The 15,000-nt window shown below is 36.2% G+C and overlaps 11 protein-coding genes and 2 non-coding genes across 13 annotated transcripts; 6 read left to right on the top strand and 7 right to left on the bottom strand. All coding sequences in view use genetic code 11, as the record gives it.

Annotated features, from left to right (window-relative positions):
- Positions 1 to 76: 76 nt before the first annotated feature.
- On the bottom strand, positions 77 to 1,039 carry petA. Its single transcript has one exon. It carries the CDS (start codon positions 1,037 to 1,039, stop codon positions 77 to 79), a length of 963 nt encoding a protein of 320 aa, YP_009588805.1.
- A 219-nt stretch (positions 1,040 to 1,258) lies between these two features.
- cemA lies at positions 1,259 to 1,948 on the bottom strand. Its single transcript has one exon. The coding sequence runs from the start codon at positions 1,946 to 1,948 to the stop codon at positions 1,259 to 1,261; it is 690 nt and encodes a 229-aa protein (YP_009588804.1).
- Positions 1,949 to 2,695: 747 nt separating this feature from the next.
- On the bottom strand, positions 2,696 to 3,250 carry ycf4. The gene has a single exon. The coding sequence runs from the start codon at positions 3,248 to 3,250 to the stop codon at positions 2,696 to 2,698; it is 555 nt and encodes a 184-aa protein (YP_009588803.1).
- Positions 3,251 to 3,694: 444 nt separating this feature from the next.
- On the bottom strand, positions 3,695 to 3,805 carry psaI. The gene has a single exon. It carries the CDS (start codon positions 3,803 to 3,805, stop codon positions 3,695 to 3,697), a length of 111 nt encoding a protein of 36 aa, YP_009588802.1.
- A 753-nt stretch (positions 3,806 to 4,558) lies between these two features.
- accD lies at positions 4,559 to 6,082 on the bottom strand. Its single transcript has one exon. The coding sequence runs from the start codon at positions 6,080 to 6,082 to the stop codon at positions 4,559 to 4,561; it is 1,524 nt and encodes a 507-aa protein (YP_009588801.1).
- Positions 6,083 to 6,825: 743 nt separating this feature from the next.
- rbcL (ribulose-1,5-bisphosphate carboxylase/oxygenase large subunit) lies at positions 6,826 to 8,259 on the bottom strand. Its single transcript has one exon. It carries the CDS (start codon positions 8,257 to 8,259, stop codon positions 6,826 to 6,828), a length of 1,434 nt encoding a protein of 477 aa, YP_009588800.1.
- An 813-nt stretch (positions 8,260 to 9,072) lies between these two features.
- atpB lies at positions 9,073 to 10,569 on the top strand. The gene has a single exon. It carries the CDS (start codon positions 9,073 to 9,075, stop codon positions 10,567 to 10,569), a length of 1,497 nt encoding a protein of 498 aa, YP_009588799.1.
- On the top strand, positions 10,566 to 10,967 carry atpE. The gene has a single exon. The coding sequence runs from the start codon at positions 10,566 to 10,568 to the stop codon at positions 10,965 to 10,967; it is 402 nt and encodes a 133-aa protein (YP_009588798.1).
- Positions 10,968 to 11,188: 221 nt separating this feature from the next.
- On the bottom strand, positions 11,189 to 11,261 carry trnM-CAU. Its single transcript has one exon. It is a non-coding gene; the product is annotated as a tRNA-Met (tRNA).
- Positions 11,262 to 11,450: 189 nt separating this feature from the next.
- Positions 11,451 to 12,094, top strand: trnV-UAC. Its single transcript has 2 exons — positions 11,451 to 11,488; positions 12,060 to 12,094. It is a non-coding gene; the product is annotated as a tRNA-Val (tRNA).
- Positions 12,095 to 13,196: 1,102 nt separating this feature from the next.
- Positions 13,197 to 13,559, top strand: ndhC. The gene has a single exon. The coding sequence runs from the start codon at positions 13,197 to 13,199 to the stop codon at positions 13,557 to 13,559; it is 363 nt and encodes a 120-aa protein (YP_009588797.1).
- Positions 13,560 to 13,615: 56 nt separating this feature from the next.
- On the top strand, positions 13,616 to 14,293 carry ndhK. Its single transcript has one exon. It carries the CDS (start codon positions 13,616 to 13,618, stop codon positions 14,291 to 14,293), a length of 678 nt encoding a protein of 225 aa, YP_009588796.1.
- Positions 14,294 to 14,398: 105 nt separating this feature from the next.
- ndhJ lies at positions 14,399 to 14,875 on the top strand. Its single transcript has one exon. It carries the CDS (start codon positions 14,399 to 14,401, stop codon positions 14,873 to 14,875), a length of 477 nt encoding a protein of 158 aa, YP_009588795.1.
- Positions 14,876 to 15,000: the final 125 nt, after the last annotated feature.

The raw sequence follows: 15,000 nt of genomic DNA, 5'->3' as shown, positions 1-15,000 counted from the left end.
CATTTTTTTGATCATAAATAATCGCCAACAAGAATTTGGTTCTTTTTACGTACTTGATATCGATAAATCTGCGAATCTAGAAATTCATTTCGGCCAATTGAACCTTCTCGAACTGTTTCTTTTTAAGAACCAAAAAGATTTGTGCCAAAATAACAGATGCCAAGAAGAACAAAAGTCCTTGGACACGTAATGGATCTTGAAGTACTATTTCTGCATCTCCCTGACCAAATCCGCCTACATTAGGATTACTCGTTAATGGTTGATCAAATTTGATAGATTCGCCCTCGGAAACAAGAAGTTCTGGTCCGGGAGGGATAATATCAACCACTTGACGTCCCTCTGACGCATCCGTTATGGTTATCTCATACCCCCCTTTTTCTTTTCGTATGATTTTGCTTACTATACCTGCTGCTGTAGCATTATAAACTGTATTGTTACTCTTGTTGCCGTCGGGATAAATCTGACCCCTTCCCCTGTTCCCGCCTACGTATATAGGATATTTTAAGAAGTGAACATCCTTCTTAGTAGCAGGGTCCGGGGAAAGAATAGGGAAGGTTATTTCACTATATTTTTTACCAGGGACAGGGCCTACCACAAGAATATTTGTTTTATTGGGGCGATAGCTCTGAAAAGACAAATTGCCAATCTTTTCTTTCATCTCAGGAGAAATACGATCGGGAGGGGCTAATTCAAACCCCTCCGGTAAAATAAGAACAGCCCCGACGTTCAACCCCCCTTTTTTACCATTAGCAAGAACCTGTTTCAGTTGCATATCATAAGGAATTCGAACAACTGCTTCAAATACAGTATCAGGAAGTACCGCTTGTGGAACCTCAATTTCCACGGGCTTATTAGCTAAATGGCAATTGGCACATACAATACGCCCAGTCGCTTCTCGTGGATTTTCATAACCCTGCTGTGCAAAAATGGGATATGCACTTGAAATGGACGTCCGAGTTAAGATATATATCATGAGCGATACGGAAATAGATCGAGTAATCTGTTTCTTTAGCCAAGAAAAAGCATTTCTAGTTTGCATGGTCCAATCATTGATCGCGAAAATTTCTACAATAAATTGGGTAGGTCGCTAGTATAGTTCCCTAGCCACGATTCTGCTATTTGCTGGAATAATCTAGGATGAATCTTCCCGATGGTTAGAAATAGGAAGAGTAAATATGATTTTCAATACTTTGCTTATGTACAACTACAAAGTACCAAGCATTCTAATTGGATTAGATTAATATCAATGGATCCTTTATCATTCAGTTATTGAATCATAAATCAGTAAAATTGACGGAGACAGACTAGTTAAATAACGGAAAAGCCAATATTTAAAACATGTATCAAAAATTACTGGAAGGATGCAAACAAGAATAGTTATAGTTTGCTCATTCGCAACAACTCCAACCTCGTTATAGATAGAGCGTATAGCGAATTCCCAACCTGGGGGTGAATGATATCCGAGAAAAAACTCAGTTACTAGAAGAAGACACAAAGCTTTTGCTGTGTCACTTAAGTTATATAGGAATTCCTGAGCCCAAGAGTTAAGAATAACAAGTTTTTCCTTACCCAAAATTGAATACCCGCTTAGAATACCAAACCAGATGATATTTGTTGAGAAGTGCAAAATCGTATCCATACGATTCTCATTTTGTATCGTGATTAATTGGATCGTTTCTTTATGGATTCCTATCCCAAACTCTTCGAGATGTGTTTCCGAGTATTCCTTGATCATTTCGTCCAAGAAGAGGAGTTCCTCTAATTCTCTGAATTTTTCTAGAAGACTCTTTTCTTGAATATTATTCAAGACAATTTGGGATTGCCCAGTATTCCACCAATTAGTAACCCAAGATTCCAGACATTTATTAACTGAGAAAGAAATCCACCAGGGCAAAAATACTATAGATGCAAGATAGAAAAGAGGAGTGAATGCTTTCTTTTTTGCCATTTTTTCGTCTGTAAATTGTTAATCAACCCATTCGTACACTCTATGCGATCGAATATTTCTTACACACATGAGTTTTATACAAGGTATCGAACTTATGAATCTATTTTCTTTGTGATTTTGTGGTTAGTCTTTGAATCTAGAAAGAATACAGAAATAGGCTAAGAATTCACTTCGAATGAAGAAATTTAGAATATTGTTTCCTGATATCTCAATTGGTCAAATTAAAAATAAAGTGTATCCTTTCGATGAATGATCGAAAGAACCACTTTAAGTAATGAATATTATTCAGATTTTGAGACGAAAGAACTCCTTTGCTATCAAAATATCCAATATTTCGAAAAAATTTCACTGATTACCCATAGTCAGGAATAGAATAATTGAGGGAAAGATATTAGGATGATCAAAAAAAAATGACTGGCAAGGGATAAATTGGCTAGTTCTCAGTATTTAATTAAGAAATCCAATTGTTGGTCATTAAAGAATACAAAAGAAAGAATTTCAAATTTACAAGATACGATCTATCTGGATCTAAAGTGTCAATTCCAACAAATATTGAACTAAAAAAAATTCTTGCTTTCGAAATGGTTTGCCGTCTGAGATGAATCTATTATTTCGATTTGTTATTTGTTATTGAATTGCGTGCGCATAAAGACCATAAAACGCATAAAGACCATAAAAAGAGTTTCGTTTTATGGTTCTTTCATATACGTTTTCTTTAATTGAATGAACGTTCTGATTCTCAATTTATCAAAATACTTCAATTGGTACACGCAAGAAATAGGCTAATTCAGCAGCCTTTTGTTCAATTTCTCGTGGAGTCAAATTCTCATCAGTACGGGTCAAGGGAATGGACCCCTGGCCTCGGATGTCCATATAAAGAACACGACGAGCATAAATACCCTCTTTAACTTCTATTCTAACGGACTGAATATCTTTTATAAGGAATCGGAGGAATATGCGACGATTTTTTCCCGGAAATCCCCAACGAAAAATACAGACTATTCCTTCCTTTCTATCGAATCGATCATAACCACTACCTACATTCCAGGAAATTGTGCACCACAAATAAGAGCTAATAAAGAGACCCGCAATTCCGTAGAAAGACATCACGATTCCTTGTGGAAAAAAAATGATTTGCTGAGGCGGAAAAAAAGATAGCAAATTTCTACCAAGATAACTGGAAGTTCCAACTAATAAGAAGCCTAATGAACCTAAAAAAAGGATCAAGGCCCAGCAGAAATTACTTATTTTTCGAGACCCCGTTATAAGTTCTATCCATATATCGTCTGATCGCCAAGTCATACTTTACTCGATTGCATTTTATTGGAATTGAGATAATACCCCAGAGAAATTTGACTTTACTTTTTTGTTTCCGAAGTAACTCTCATCAACTAGCACTAGTTTGAGGTGAACTAGCACTAGTTTGATGTCAACCTTTAGGAGTAATTCATCAAATTGGTTAAATCTAAAATAATAACATACTCTTTATTTAATACGATCCCACTATACATATCGATATACATATAGATTCACCGACTACATTTCAGCCATCCAGAGATCCTGATCTATTTGAAAATTGCTAGAATTGATATATCCATATATCATGTTTCTGCGGGCATAAGAGTTTTTTCCTTTATGTTCGGTGGAAATCACATGTTATACTATATTCCAATAAATAGATATCCGTGTTATGATACAAGTCCACGTTTTCAAAAAAAAAATGGATGAGATTGGGTCCCAGCGGATCTAAACAATCTTGTTTTTTTGAACATGAAGAAATAAAGAAGCCATTGCAATTGCCGGAAAGACTAGGCCTACTAACGGCACAAAAATAGATGGAAGGTTCAAATTTGTCATAGAAGGGGTACCTCGATTTACTATTTGTATCTGTTATTATGTTATTATATAAATAAAGATATCTTGTAATAATTATAATTAAATTAAGAATTTGAATTCTAATTAGATAATATTTATTATTAATAGAATTTGAAGAATTTAAAATTCTTAGTATAGATCGAAGTATCGATATATCTAAATCTAACTGAGTACGTATAATAAGAATAAGTGCAAAGAATGTAGAACTGTAGAACTAAATAAATGGACTTATTCATCTCCTCCATGAGAAAGATATGTATGATAATGATAATAAACTTTATTATTTTTCTTCATTTCTTTGTCTTTTGTTCTTGTCTTCTAATTTTCTAAAAATAGATAAAGAGTTTTTTACCGATTATCGAAGGATTCGTTCGAATCCGACCCAACATGGATTTTTAGCTAAAATGGTTTTTCGGTAGATAGAGAAAGATACAAAACTCTATTATCTATATTGAAATTTCAAATTATATACCTAAGACAAGACCAAATTCGTTTTATTTTACTAATTTCACGAACGGAAGAACTCACTCTTGGTGATAAAGTGATAAAGGTTTCTTGATTCGTAATCAGGAATATAGGTCAAAAAAAGAGTTATCCTCAACTTTCGTTTTGATTCTTTCTACAATTCGATCTTCTATCACCAAAGAAAAGGCCATTATTATCTTATTTACTTTGATTCCGATAAACTAACTACTTTTTGCTACAAACACAAAAAAAATAATTGAACTTAGTGCTCTACTTGATTTTGCTTGACTTTTGATTCAAAGGAAAAAAGGCGTGGAGCTTAAATAACTCACTCAGAACGCTTTTTAAAAGATTACGTGGTACAATTAGGTCGAATAAACCCTTCTGGAATAAGTATTCAGCTGCTTGTGAACCTTCGGGTACTGTTTTATTCAATGTTTGTTCAATTACTCTTTTACCTGCAAATGCAATGTAGGCATTGGGTTCGGCAATAATGATATCCCCCAACATACCAAAACTAGCTGTCACTCCACCAGTTGTCGGAGATGTAAGGATTGATACATAAAATAATTTTTTATTTAATTGATAATCATATAAAGCAGACGATATTTTAGCCATTTGCATCAAGCTCAAACTTCCTTCCTGCATGCGCGCCCCCCCAGAAGCACACACTATAATAAGAGGTAAATTTTGATTGGCAGCGTGTTCAATCAAACGGGTGATTTTCTCTCCGACTACGGATCCCATACTACCCCCCATAAACTGAAAATCCATAACCCCAATTGCTACGGGAATGCCGTTTAGTTGGCCTATGCCTGTTTGAACAGCCTCGGTTAATCCTGTCTTTCTTTGATAAGAATCAATACGATCTTTATAAGGCTCCTCCTCCGAATGAAATTCAATGGGATCCAGCGAGACCATGTCTTCATCCATAGGATCCCAAGTACCCGGATCGATCAAAAGTTCAATTCTATCCGAACTACTCATTTTCAAATGATATCCACATTGTTCACAAATATTCATTTTTGATTTCAAAAATTTCTTATAATTTAATCCATAACAATTTTCGCATTGAACCCACAAATGCTTGTATTTTTGAGTTACCTCGAGATCATTAGAACTTTCTCTTATAGTTAAATCACTGCCCTTTGTGCGAGTTCGTCTACTGGAACCCTCGTTTTCACTACTATTTAGACTTTCACCACTACAAATGGCCCTATAAATGTAACTGTCACCGTAACTCTCACTACCACTTATAATGGAAGTATCTATACAGATTTGAGACTGAAGATAATTATCAATGCAACTATTAATGTGATTATTCCAACTATATTGAGTATCATACATGTAAGACATGTAAGAATTATAGTAGGGATCTTCGCCCCTAAATCCATTATTCAGATAACTCGAGTTTCGATAACTAGAAAAAGAACTTTCTAGTTCACTCAGAAAAGAATGATCGTTGTCAACCTCAAAAATCTGATTTTCAATATCAAAATAGATGGAATAACTGTCTCCATTCCTATCACTAACTAAAAAAGTGTCATCAGAGATGAAATTCCAAATGTCTTTAACGCCGAATAAATAATCAACATTACTGCAACTATGAATGTTTTTCATTTTTCGATTTGGATCTTCACTGGTATTTTCAATAGGACCAAGACTGCCCATTGATTTATTTAGCCCACACCTGCGTTCGAACTCCTTCTTAAACAACATCGAATTAAACCACCATCTTTCCATAGAGTTTTCTTGCCCCCTATTTGCATGAAAATACAATAGATGAATAGTCATTCGCTATAAAATTATTTATTTGAATATCTTATTTCCTATCAGACTAAGCATAGAAATCCAATCACTAGGATTATTAACTAATACGGATTGTGAGTATTCAAAAAAAGTTCTGAATCTGGGGGAACACTTCACTATATATTAATATGTTGGAACCCCCTTTTATTATTAAAAATAATAGAATTTTTGATAAAGGGCGGCTTCTCCTATGTCGTGTCAAATTCGCATCGAAAAAAAGAGATTTGTCCTCTCCTATAAAGAAATAAAAAAAAATTCGTAAAATCTCGTCTAATACTAATATCTAATCACTAACTAATCTAACAATCTAAAATCTAATAATAAGTAATAAATTAAGGTTCTATTTCAACACGGAACAAAGGGGACAATATACAGGCTGGGTAGAAAGAGTTGTAATACTTGGCTTGATTCAGGGAAACTACAAACTACAGGATAGAAAAGAATATACCAATCCTAAGGATCCGTAGGATTAATTGTGGATCCAAGACAACAATAGAAAGATTTGAGTCTTAGATTTTGATTTAGTTTTCTAGATTTTGTATTTCAAATCTTGATCAAAATATATGCAATAGAATCTTAGTTGTATTCGGCTCAATCCTTTTAGTAAAAGATTGGGCCGAGTTTAATTGTAATGTAATTCAATTAAGAGAACGAAGGATAATTACTTGAGTTCTTTCTCCTTATCCTTCTTTATTTCCTGCTAATTTATCTGCTAATGTCTACTGTTTTTACTTATCCAAAACGTCCATTGCTGCAAAATTAAATACGATCTCTTTCCATACCTCACAAGCAGCAGCTAGTTCCGGGCTCCATTTGGCAGCCTCGCGAATAATCTCATTACCTTCCCGAGCAAGATCACGTCCTTCATTACGAGCTTTTACACATGCTTCTAGAGCTACTCGATTAGCTACGGCACCTGGCGCATTACCCCAAGGATGTCCTAAAGTTCCTCCACCGAACTGTAGTACGGAATCATCCCCAAAGATCTCGGTCAGAGCAGGCATATGCCAAACGTGAATACCTCCTGAAGCCACAGGTAGAACACCTGGTAAAGAGACCCAATCTTGAGTGAAATAAATACCGCGACTTCTATCTTGTTCAATAAAATCATCACGCAGTAAATCAACAAAGCCCAAAGTTATGTCTCTTTCACCTTCAAGTTTACCTACTACGGTACCAGAGTGAATATGATCTCCACCAGACATACGTAACGCTTTTGCTAATACCCGGAAGTGCATACCATGATTCTTCTGTCTATCAATAACCGCATGCATTGCACGGTGGATGTGAAGAAGTAGACCATTATCTCGGCAATAATGAGCCAAGGTAGTATTTGCGGTGAATCCCCCCGTTAAGTAGTCATGCATTACGATCGGAGTGCCCAATTCTCTAGCAAATACAGCTCTTTTCATCATTTCTTCGCATGTACCTGCAGTAGCATTCAAGTAATGCCCTTTGATTTCACCTGTTTCAGCCTGTGCTTTAAAAAGTGCTTCGGCACAAAATAAGAAACGATCTCTCCAACGCATAAATGGTTGTGAGTTCACGTTCTCATCATCTTTGGTAAAATCAAGTCCACCGCGAAGACATTCATAAACAGCTCTACCGTAGTTTTTTGCAGATAACCCCAATTTAGGTTTAATAGTACATCCCAACAGGGGACGACCATACTTGTTCAATTTATCTCTTTCAACTTGGATCCCATGAGGCGGACCTTGGAAAGTTTTAACATAAGCAACAGGGATTCGCAGATCTTCCAGACGTAGAGCGCGCAGGGCTTTGAACCCAAATACGTTACCTACAATGGAAGTAAGCATATTGGTAACGGAACCTTCTTCAAAAAGGTCTAAAGGGTAAGCTACATAAGCAATATATTGATCTTTTTCTCCAACAACACGCTCGATGCGGTAGCATCGCCCTTTGTAACGATCAAGACTGGTAAGTCCATCGGTCCATACAGTTGTCCATGTACCAGTAGAAGATTCGGCAGCTACCGCGGCCCCTGCTTCTTCAGGTGGAACTCCAGGTTGAGGAGTTACTCGGAATGCTGCCAATATATCAGTATCCTTGGTTTGGTACTCAGGAGTATAATAAGTCAATTTGTACTCTTTAACACCAGCTTTGAATCCAACACTTGCTTTAGTCTCTGTTTGTGGTGACATAAATCCCTCCCTACAACTCATGAATTAAGAATTCTCACAACAGCAAGGTCTACTCGACATGAATTCCGCGTTAATGAAACTTTTCACAGGAATCTTTCACAAAATTTCCAACTAATACTAATATTATCAATTAATCAGAATGGTTGATTATTAGACCATGGTATTTGATTTGCCAAATACATCATTATTGTATACTCTTTCATATATATAGCGCAACCCAATTTTGATTTTTTACCTTTTTTTTTTTTGAAATGGAAATACCTAGCTAACCTAAATAATAAGAACTTCCCCCTTGACAGTGGTATATGTTGTATATGTAAATCCTAGATGTGAAAATATATGGAATTCCTCTATGAATCTATGAAAGGTATAAAAAAGAAAGAAAAACGCAAAGAAAAGAATAGGCTAGGCATAAATCGATATGCTGAAATTTAAATAAAAAATAAATAAGAAGAGGAGCCCATTAGATACAAATAATGAATCGTAATAGAAATAGAAAATAAAGTTCAGGTTCGAATTCCATAGAATCGATAATATGGGTGGGCTTGTCTATAATGATAGACAAATGAAAGAATTTCTCAAGATTCTGATTCATCCACTTGAGATTTTTAAATGAAAATAGGTTGGGTGAGCTTCCAAATTAACTCAGTCTCATTGAATAAGTAAACAATTGGATTGGTTCAATTGCATGGTGCCAACGAAATCGAGTGCTAATTCCGATTTTTTTGAATTAACCGATCGACGTGCTAGCGGACATTTATTTTGAATTCGATAATTTTTGAAAAAACATTTCGACATATTTATTTTATTATTATGAGAATCAATCCTACTACTTCTGGTTCTGGGGTTTCCACGCTTGAAAAAAAAAACCCGGGGCGTGTCGTCCAAATCATCGGTCCGGTACTAGATGTAGCCTTTCCCCCGGGCAAGATGCCAAATATTTATAACGCTCTGGTAGTTCAAGGTCGAGATAGTGTTGGTCAACCAATTAATGTGGCTTGTGAGGTACAGCAATTATTAGGAAATAATCGAGTTAGGGCTGTAGCTATGAGTGCTACAGACGGTCTAACGAGAGGAATGGCAGTGATTGACACAGGAGCTCCTATACGTGTTCCAGTCGGGGGAGCGACTCTGGGACGAATTTTTAACGTGCTCGGAGAGCCTGTTGATAATTTAGGGCCTGTAGATACTAGTACAACGTCTCCTATTCATAGATCTGCGCCCGCCTTTATACAGTTGGATACAAAATTATCTATTTTTGAAACAGGAATTAAAGTAGTAGATCTTTTAGCCCCCTATCGCCGTGGAGGAAAAATCGGACTATTCGGGGGAGCTGGAGTGGGTAAAACAGTACTCATTATGGAATTGATTAACAATATTGCTAAAGCTCACGGGGGCGTATCCGTATTTGGCGGAGTGGGTGAACGTACTCGGGAAGGAAATGATCTTTACATGGAAATGAAAGAATCTGGAGTGATTAATAAAGAAAATATTGCAGAATCAAAAGTGGCCCTAGTTTACGGTCAGATGAATGAACCGCCGGGAGCTCGTATGAGAGTTGGTTTGACTGCCCTAACTATGGCGGAATATTTCCGAGATGTTAATGAGCAAGACGTACTTCTATTTATTGACAATATCTTCCGTTTCGTCCAAGCAGGATCCGAAGTATCGGCCTTATTGGGTAGAATGCCTTCCGCTGTGGGTTATCAACCGACCCTAAGTACCGAAATGGGTTCTTTACAAGAAAGAATTACTTCTACCAAAGACGGGTCCATAACCTCTATTCAAGCAGTTTATGTACCCGCAGACGATTTGACCGACCCTGCTCCTGCTACGACATTTGCACATTTAGATGCTACTACCGTACTATCAAGAGGATTGGCTGCCAAAGGTATTTATCCAGCAGTAGATCCTTTAGATTCAACGTCAACCATGCTTCAACCTCGGATCGTTGGTGAGGAACATTACGAAACCGCCCAAAGAGTTAAGCAAACTTTACAACGTTACAAAGAACTTCAGGACATTATAGCTATCCTTGGATTGGACGAATTATCCGAAGAGGATCGTTTACTCGTAGCAAGAGCGCGAAAAATTGAGCGTTTCTTATCACAACCCTTTTTCGTAGCAGAAGTATTTACCGGTTCTCCAGGGAAATATGTTGGTCTAGCAGAAACAATTCGAGGATTTCAATTGATCCTTTCCGGAGAATTAGATGGTCTTCCTGAACAGGCCTTTTATTTGGTAGGTACTATCGATGAAGCTACCGCGAAGGCTATGAACTTAGAAATGGAGAGCAATTTGAAGAAATGACCTTAAATCTTAGTGTACTGACCCCTAATCGAATTGTTTGGGATTCAGAAGTGGAAGAAATTGTTTTATCTACTAATAGTGGTCAAATTGGCATATTACCAAATCACGCCCCTATTGCCACAGCTGTAGATATAGGGATTTTGAGAATACGCCTTAACGACCAATGGTTAACGATGGCTCTGATGGGTGGTTTTGCTAGAATAGGAAATAATGAGATCACTGTTTTAGTAAATGATGCGGAGAAGGGTAGTGACATTAATCCACAAGAAGCTCAGCAAACTCTTGAAATAGCGGAAGCTAATGTGAAAAAGGCTGAAGGAAGGAGACAAAAAATTGAGGCAAATCTAGCTCTCCGACGAGCTAGAACACGGGTGGAGGCTAGCAATCCGATTTCATAACTAGTTGGTACGTTCGAATAATAAAAAGAAGTTCTCTTTCTAATCCTATTTAGATTCTGTCGGGTGAATACAATCAAATACAATCAAACAGAATCCAATTCTGATGCAAAAATTCAAATTAAAAAATGAAATAGAAAAGATACAAAATCAAAAAATAAATATCACTAAAGGTGGGTTGTAAACCTTATTAGATACCATTGACTCTGGTATCTAATAAGTTTTACCTACTATTGGATTTGAACCAATGACTCCCGCCGTATGAAAGCAGTACTCTAACCACTGAGTTAAGTAGGTCATTTATCATCCCAAAGAGAACCAAATGAAACCCATCCTGTCGATGGATTATAAATATCATATTACTTATAAGCAATACTAATCTAAGGAATACCACTCAAAGAGATCAAAGATTCTTGATGTTGGATCATGGAATATTTCTCTTGACAAGAATTTACCTACATGATAAAATATGTATCACAAGCACTAAGGGCTATAGCTCAGTTGGTAGAGCAACTCGTTTACACGCGCGCCAATGTTTTTCAAGGGAGTTCATCATACAATCAGAAAAATTGATCTTGTTGAGAAATCGATGTCTTACTCCATAACTTTGAGGGAACCATAGCCTGACAAAGGTTCGGTCCAATTTGGACACCCATTTAGGAGGTGCCAAACAGACCCCATCATTGATTTGAGATCTTGATAAGGTGAATACCCAGTCTATTCAATGCTAGGCATAATGAGTATAAGGACCTCAAAAAAATCTCTTTTCGTCATATGAACTTTAAGGTGTATGAAGTTTCATATTTGATTTTTAAGCAGAACGATAGAGACTTCATTTAACTTAGGTTGATCTAGGCCAGAGACAGACCTACGTCAAGATAATCCCACCTTTGAAACACTTTGGTAATGCTCCCAAATAATGAATCAGAGCACATGGAGCCATTTCCTTATCTTTTTTTCTGTCAAGAAAAAAAATGGCAGACTAACTGATATTTAGATCAGTTAATGAAGGAGCCCAATGCAAAAAAAAAATGCATGTTGGGTCTTTGAAACAGTTCAGATCATTTTAATAATAATAAGTTTGATCTGTTTTACCGAGAAGGTCTACGGTTCGAGTCCGTATAGCCCTATAAAAATGAAAAATGCAAAAAAAAATTGTATAATTTGCATTTCTTCATTATTATTTCTTGCTTGTAACTAAATGAAATCCAATTATTCCTATAAGTTTACTCACGGCAATCGTTTAAGCAGATGAAAGAAAAAACGCATATCAATGGATCCAATAGATATTGATTTTTGCAATTGCAGATAAACAAACCAACCTTTCGTCATTAATCTTCGGAGGCGAATTACATATTCATATCCACAATAAAAGAATTAGTGAGACTCCCTTTCTTTTGATATCCCCAATCTTATTGAATTTTGGAAGTCAACTCATTTCACGGGCCTGGTGAAATGCAAAACTACGAAGAGGAATTCACATGGATTTAGGAAAGGCCTGCTGTATTTGTGTACAAGCTAAAGTTTTTTGAAAAATGAATATCTTTGGTCACTTTCATTGTCAAATAGGCTTTTCCTTCGTATACCTTACTTACCTCGACCTAGCGAAGCACAACAAAAAAAGGTAGTCTTCTTTTTCTGTATTCAACCAAGAAAAACCCCTCCACCTGGATTCGAATCCTAATACTATTATTAAATAATAATGAAATAATAAATAATAATTAAATAATAATAAAAGGAATATACCAACACAAGATCTTCTAAATCTTGAGATGGCAATTCCTATACATTCTCTTCTATTTGATTACTTGTTCTATTCTAAATCACTAAGAAAAAAATGAAAATAAAGACCTCCTGATTCTATTTATAGAAATAAATAGAAATCTTTAAAGAATTTCTAATTAAAGAAGAAATAAGATAAGTAATTAATTTCGAATTCCCCGTCTTTAGAGAAAAAAACAAGAGAAACAGGAGAATTTGTCGAAGTATATAGTTAGAAGGTTCTACTAACTAAATAAAATGGAAATAAGTATAATGGAAATAAAATCGGATTCCAGTCGATGAATCTTGCAATGAGATATGCCCTACAATAAACCAATAAACAAAGCAAACTAGGCGGTTCGACCAAAATGAATTCTTGTTTTGACTAAATAGTTATGGATGACTTGACAATTCCAATTCGAATCGACCAATTGAATCCGGTATATTTTCCACGTTCATAGGAGTGCGTTTATGTTTCTGCTTTACGAATATGATTTTTTTTGGGCATTTCTAATAATATCAATCCTTGTTCCTATTTTGGCATTTTTCATTTCCGGAGTGTTAGCCCCGATTAGCAAAGGGCCGGAGAAACTTTCTACTTATGAGTCGGGTATAGAACCAATGGGCGATGCTTGGTTACAATTTCGAATCCGTTATTATATGTTTGCTCTAGTTTTTGTTGTTTTTGATGTTGAAACGGTTTTTCTTTATCCATGGGCAATGAGTTTCGACGTATTGGGTGTATCTGTATTTATAGAAGCTTTCATTTTCGTGCTTATCTTAATTATTGGTTTAGTTTATGCATGGCGAAAGGGGGCATTGGAATGGTCTTAGCTCCTGAATATTCAGACAATAAAAAGAAAAACGGAAAAAATAAGATTGAGACAGTTATGAATTCCATTCAGTTTCCTTTACTTGATCGAACAGCCCCAAATTCAGTTATTTCAACTACATTAAATGATCTTTCAAATTGGTCAAGACTCTCTAGTTTATGGCCGCTTCTCTATGGTACCAGTTGTTGCTTCATTGAATTTGCTTCACTAATAGGCTCACGCTTCGACTTTGATCGTTATGGACTCGTACCAAGATCGAGTCCTAGACAATCGGATCTAATTTTAACAGCCGGAACAGTAACAATGAAAATGGCCCCCTCTTTAGTGAGATTATATGAGCAAATGCCCGAACCAAAATATGTTATTGCTATGGGAGCCTGTACAATTACAGGCGGGATGTTCAGTACCGATTCTTATAGTACTGTTCGGGGAGTCGATAAGCTAATTCCTGTAGATGTATATTTGCCAGGTTGTCCACCTAAACCGGAAGCGGTTATAGATGCTATAACAAAACTTCGTAAGAAAATATCTCGAGAACTCTATGAAGATCGAATTAGGTCTCAACGAGCGAATCGGTGTTTTACTACCAACCACAAGTTTCATGTTCGACGCAGTATTCATACGGGAAATTATGATCAAAGAGTTCTTTATCAACCACCATCTACTTCAGAGATCCCTACGGAAATCTTTTTCAAATACAAAAATTCAGTATCTTCCGCCGAATTAGTGAATTAGACAGGATTCCTTTGTCCAGAATAAGAAGTGGTGGGTCAATTTTCATAAATTTCATCGTAAATGTGAAATACTTATACAAATAAAAATGCGGGAGAGATAAAAAAGATGCAGGGTCGTTTGTCTGCTTGGCTAGTCAAGCATGGGCTAATTCATAGATCTTTGGGCTTTGATTACCAAGGAATAGAGACTTTACAAATAAAGCCCGAGGATTGGCATTCCATTGCTGTCATTTTTTATGTATATGGGTACAACTATCTACGCTCTCAATGTGCCTATGATGTAGCGCCTGGCGGGCTGTTAGCTAGTGTGTATCATCTTACGAGAATAGAGGATGATGTGGATCAACCAGAAGAGCTATGCATAAAAGTATTTGCCTCCAGGAGGAATCCTAGAATTCCGTCTGTTTTCTGGGTTTGGAAAAGCGTGGATTTTCAAGAACGAGAATCATATGATATGTTGGGAATCTCTTACGATAATCATCCACGCTTGAAACGTATCTTAATGCCTGAAAGTTGGATAGGATGGCCCTTACGTAAGGATTATATTGCCCCCAATTTTTATGAAATACAAGATGCTCATTGAATGATAAGAAAGCTATTTCCACTTAGACAATTTCAGATATTCAAGGATTGCACGTTTTGTTATAGATTAAGCCTAACAACAAAAGACAATTAGGGATTCATTGGAATTCTCACATTTATTTGGAA

This window comes from Solanum verrucosum, plastid, assembly GCF_900185275.1.
Source record: "Solanum verrucosum voucher PI 195170 plastid, complete genome".
NCBI classification, from domain to species: Eukaryota; Viridiplantae; Streptophyta; class Magnoliopsida; order Solanales; family Solanaceae; genus Solanum; species Solanum verrucosum.
Note: the sequence above shows the minus strand (reverse complement) of the source record. Positions and strands in the feature narration are given on the sequence as shown.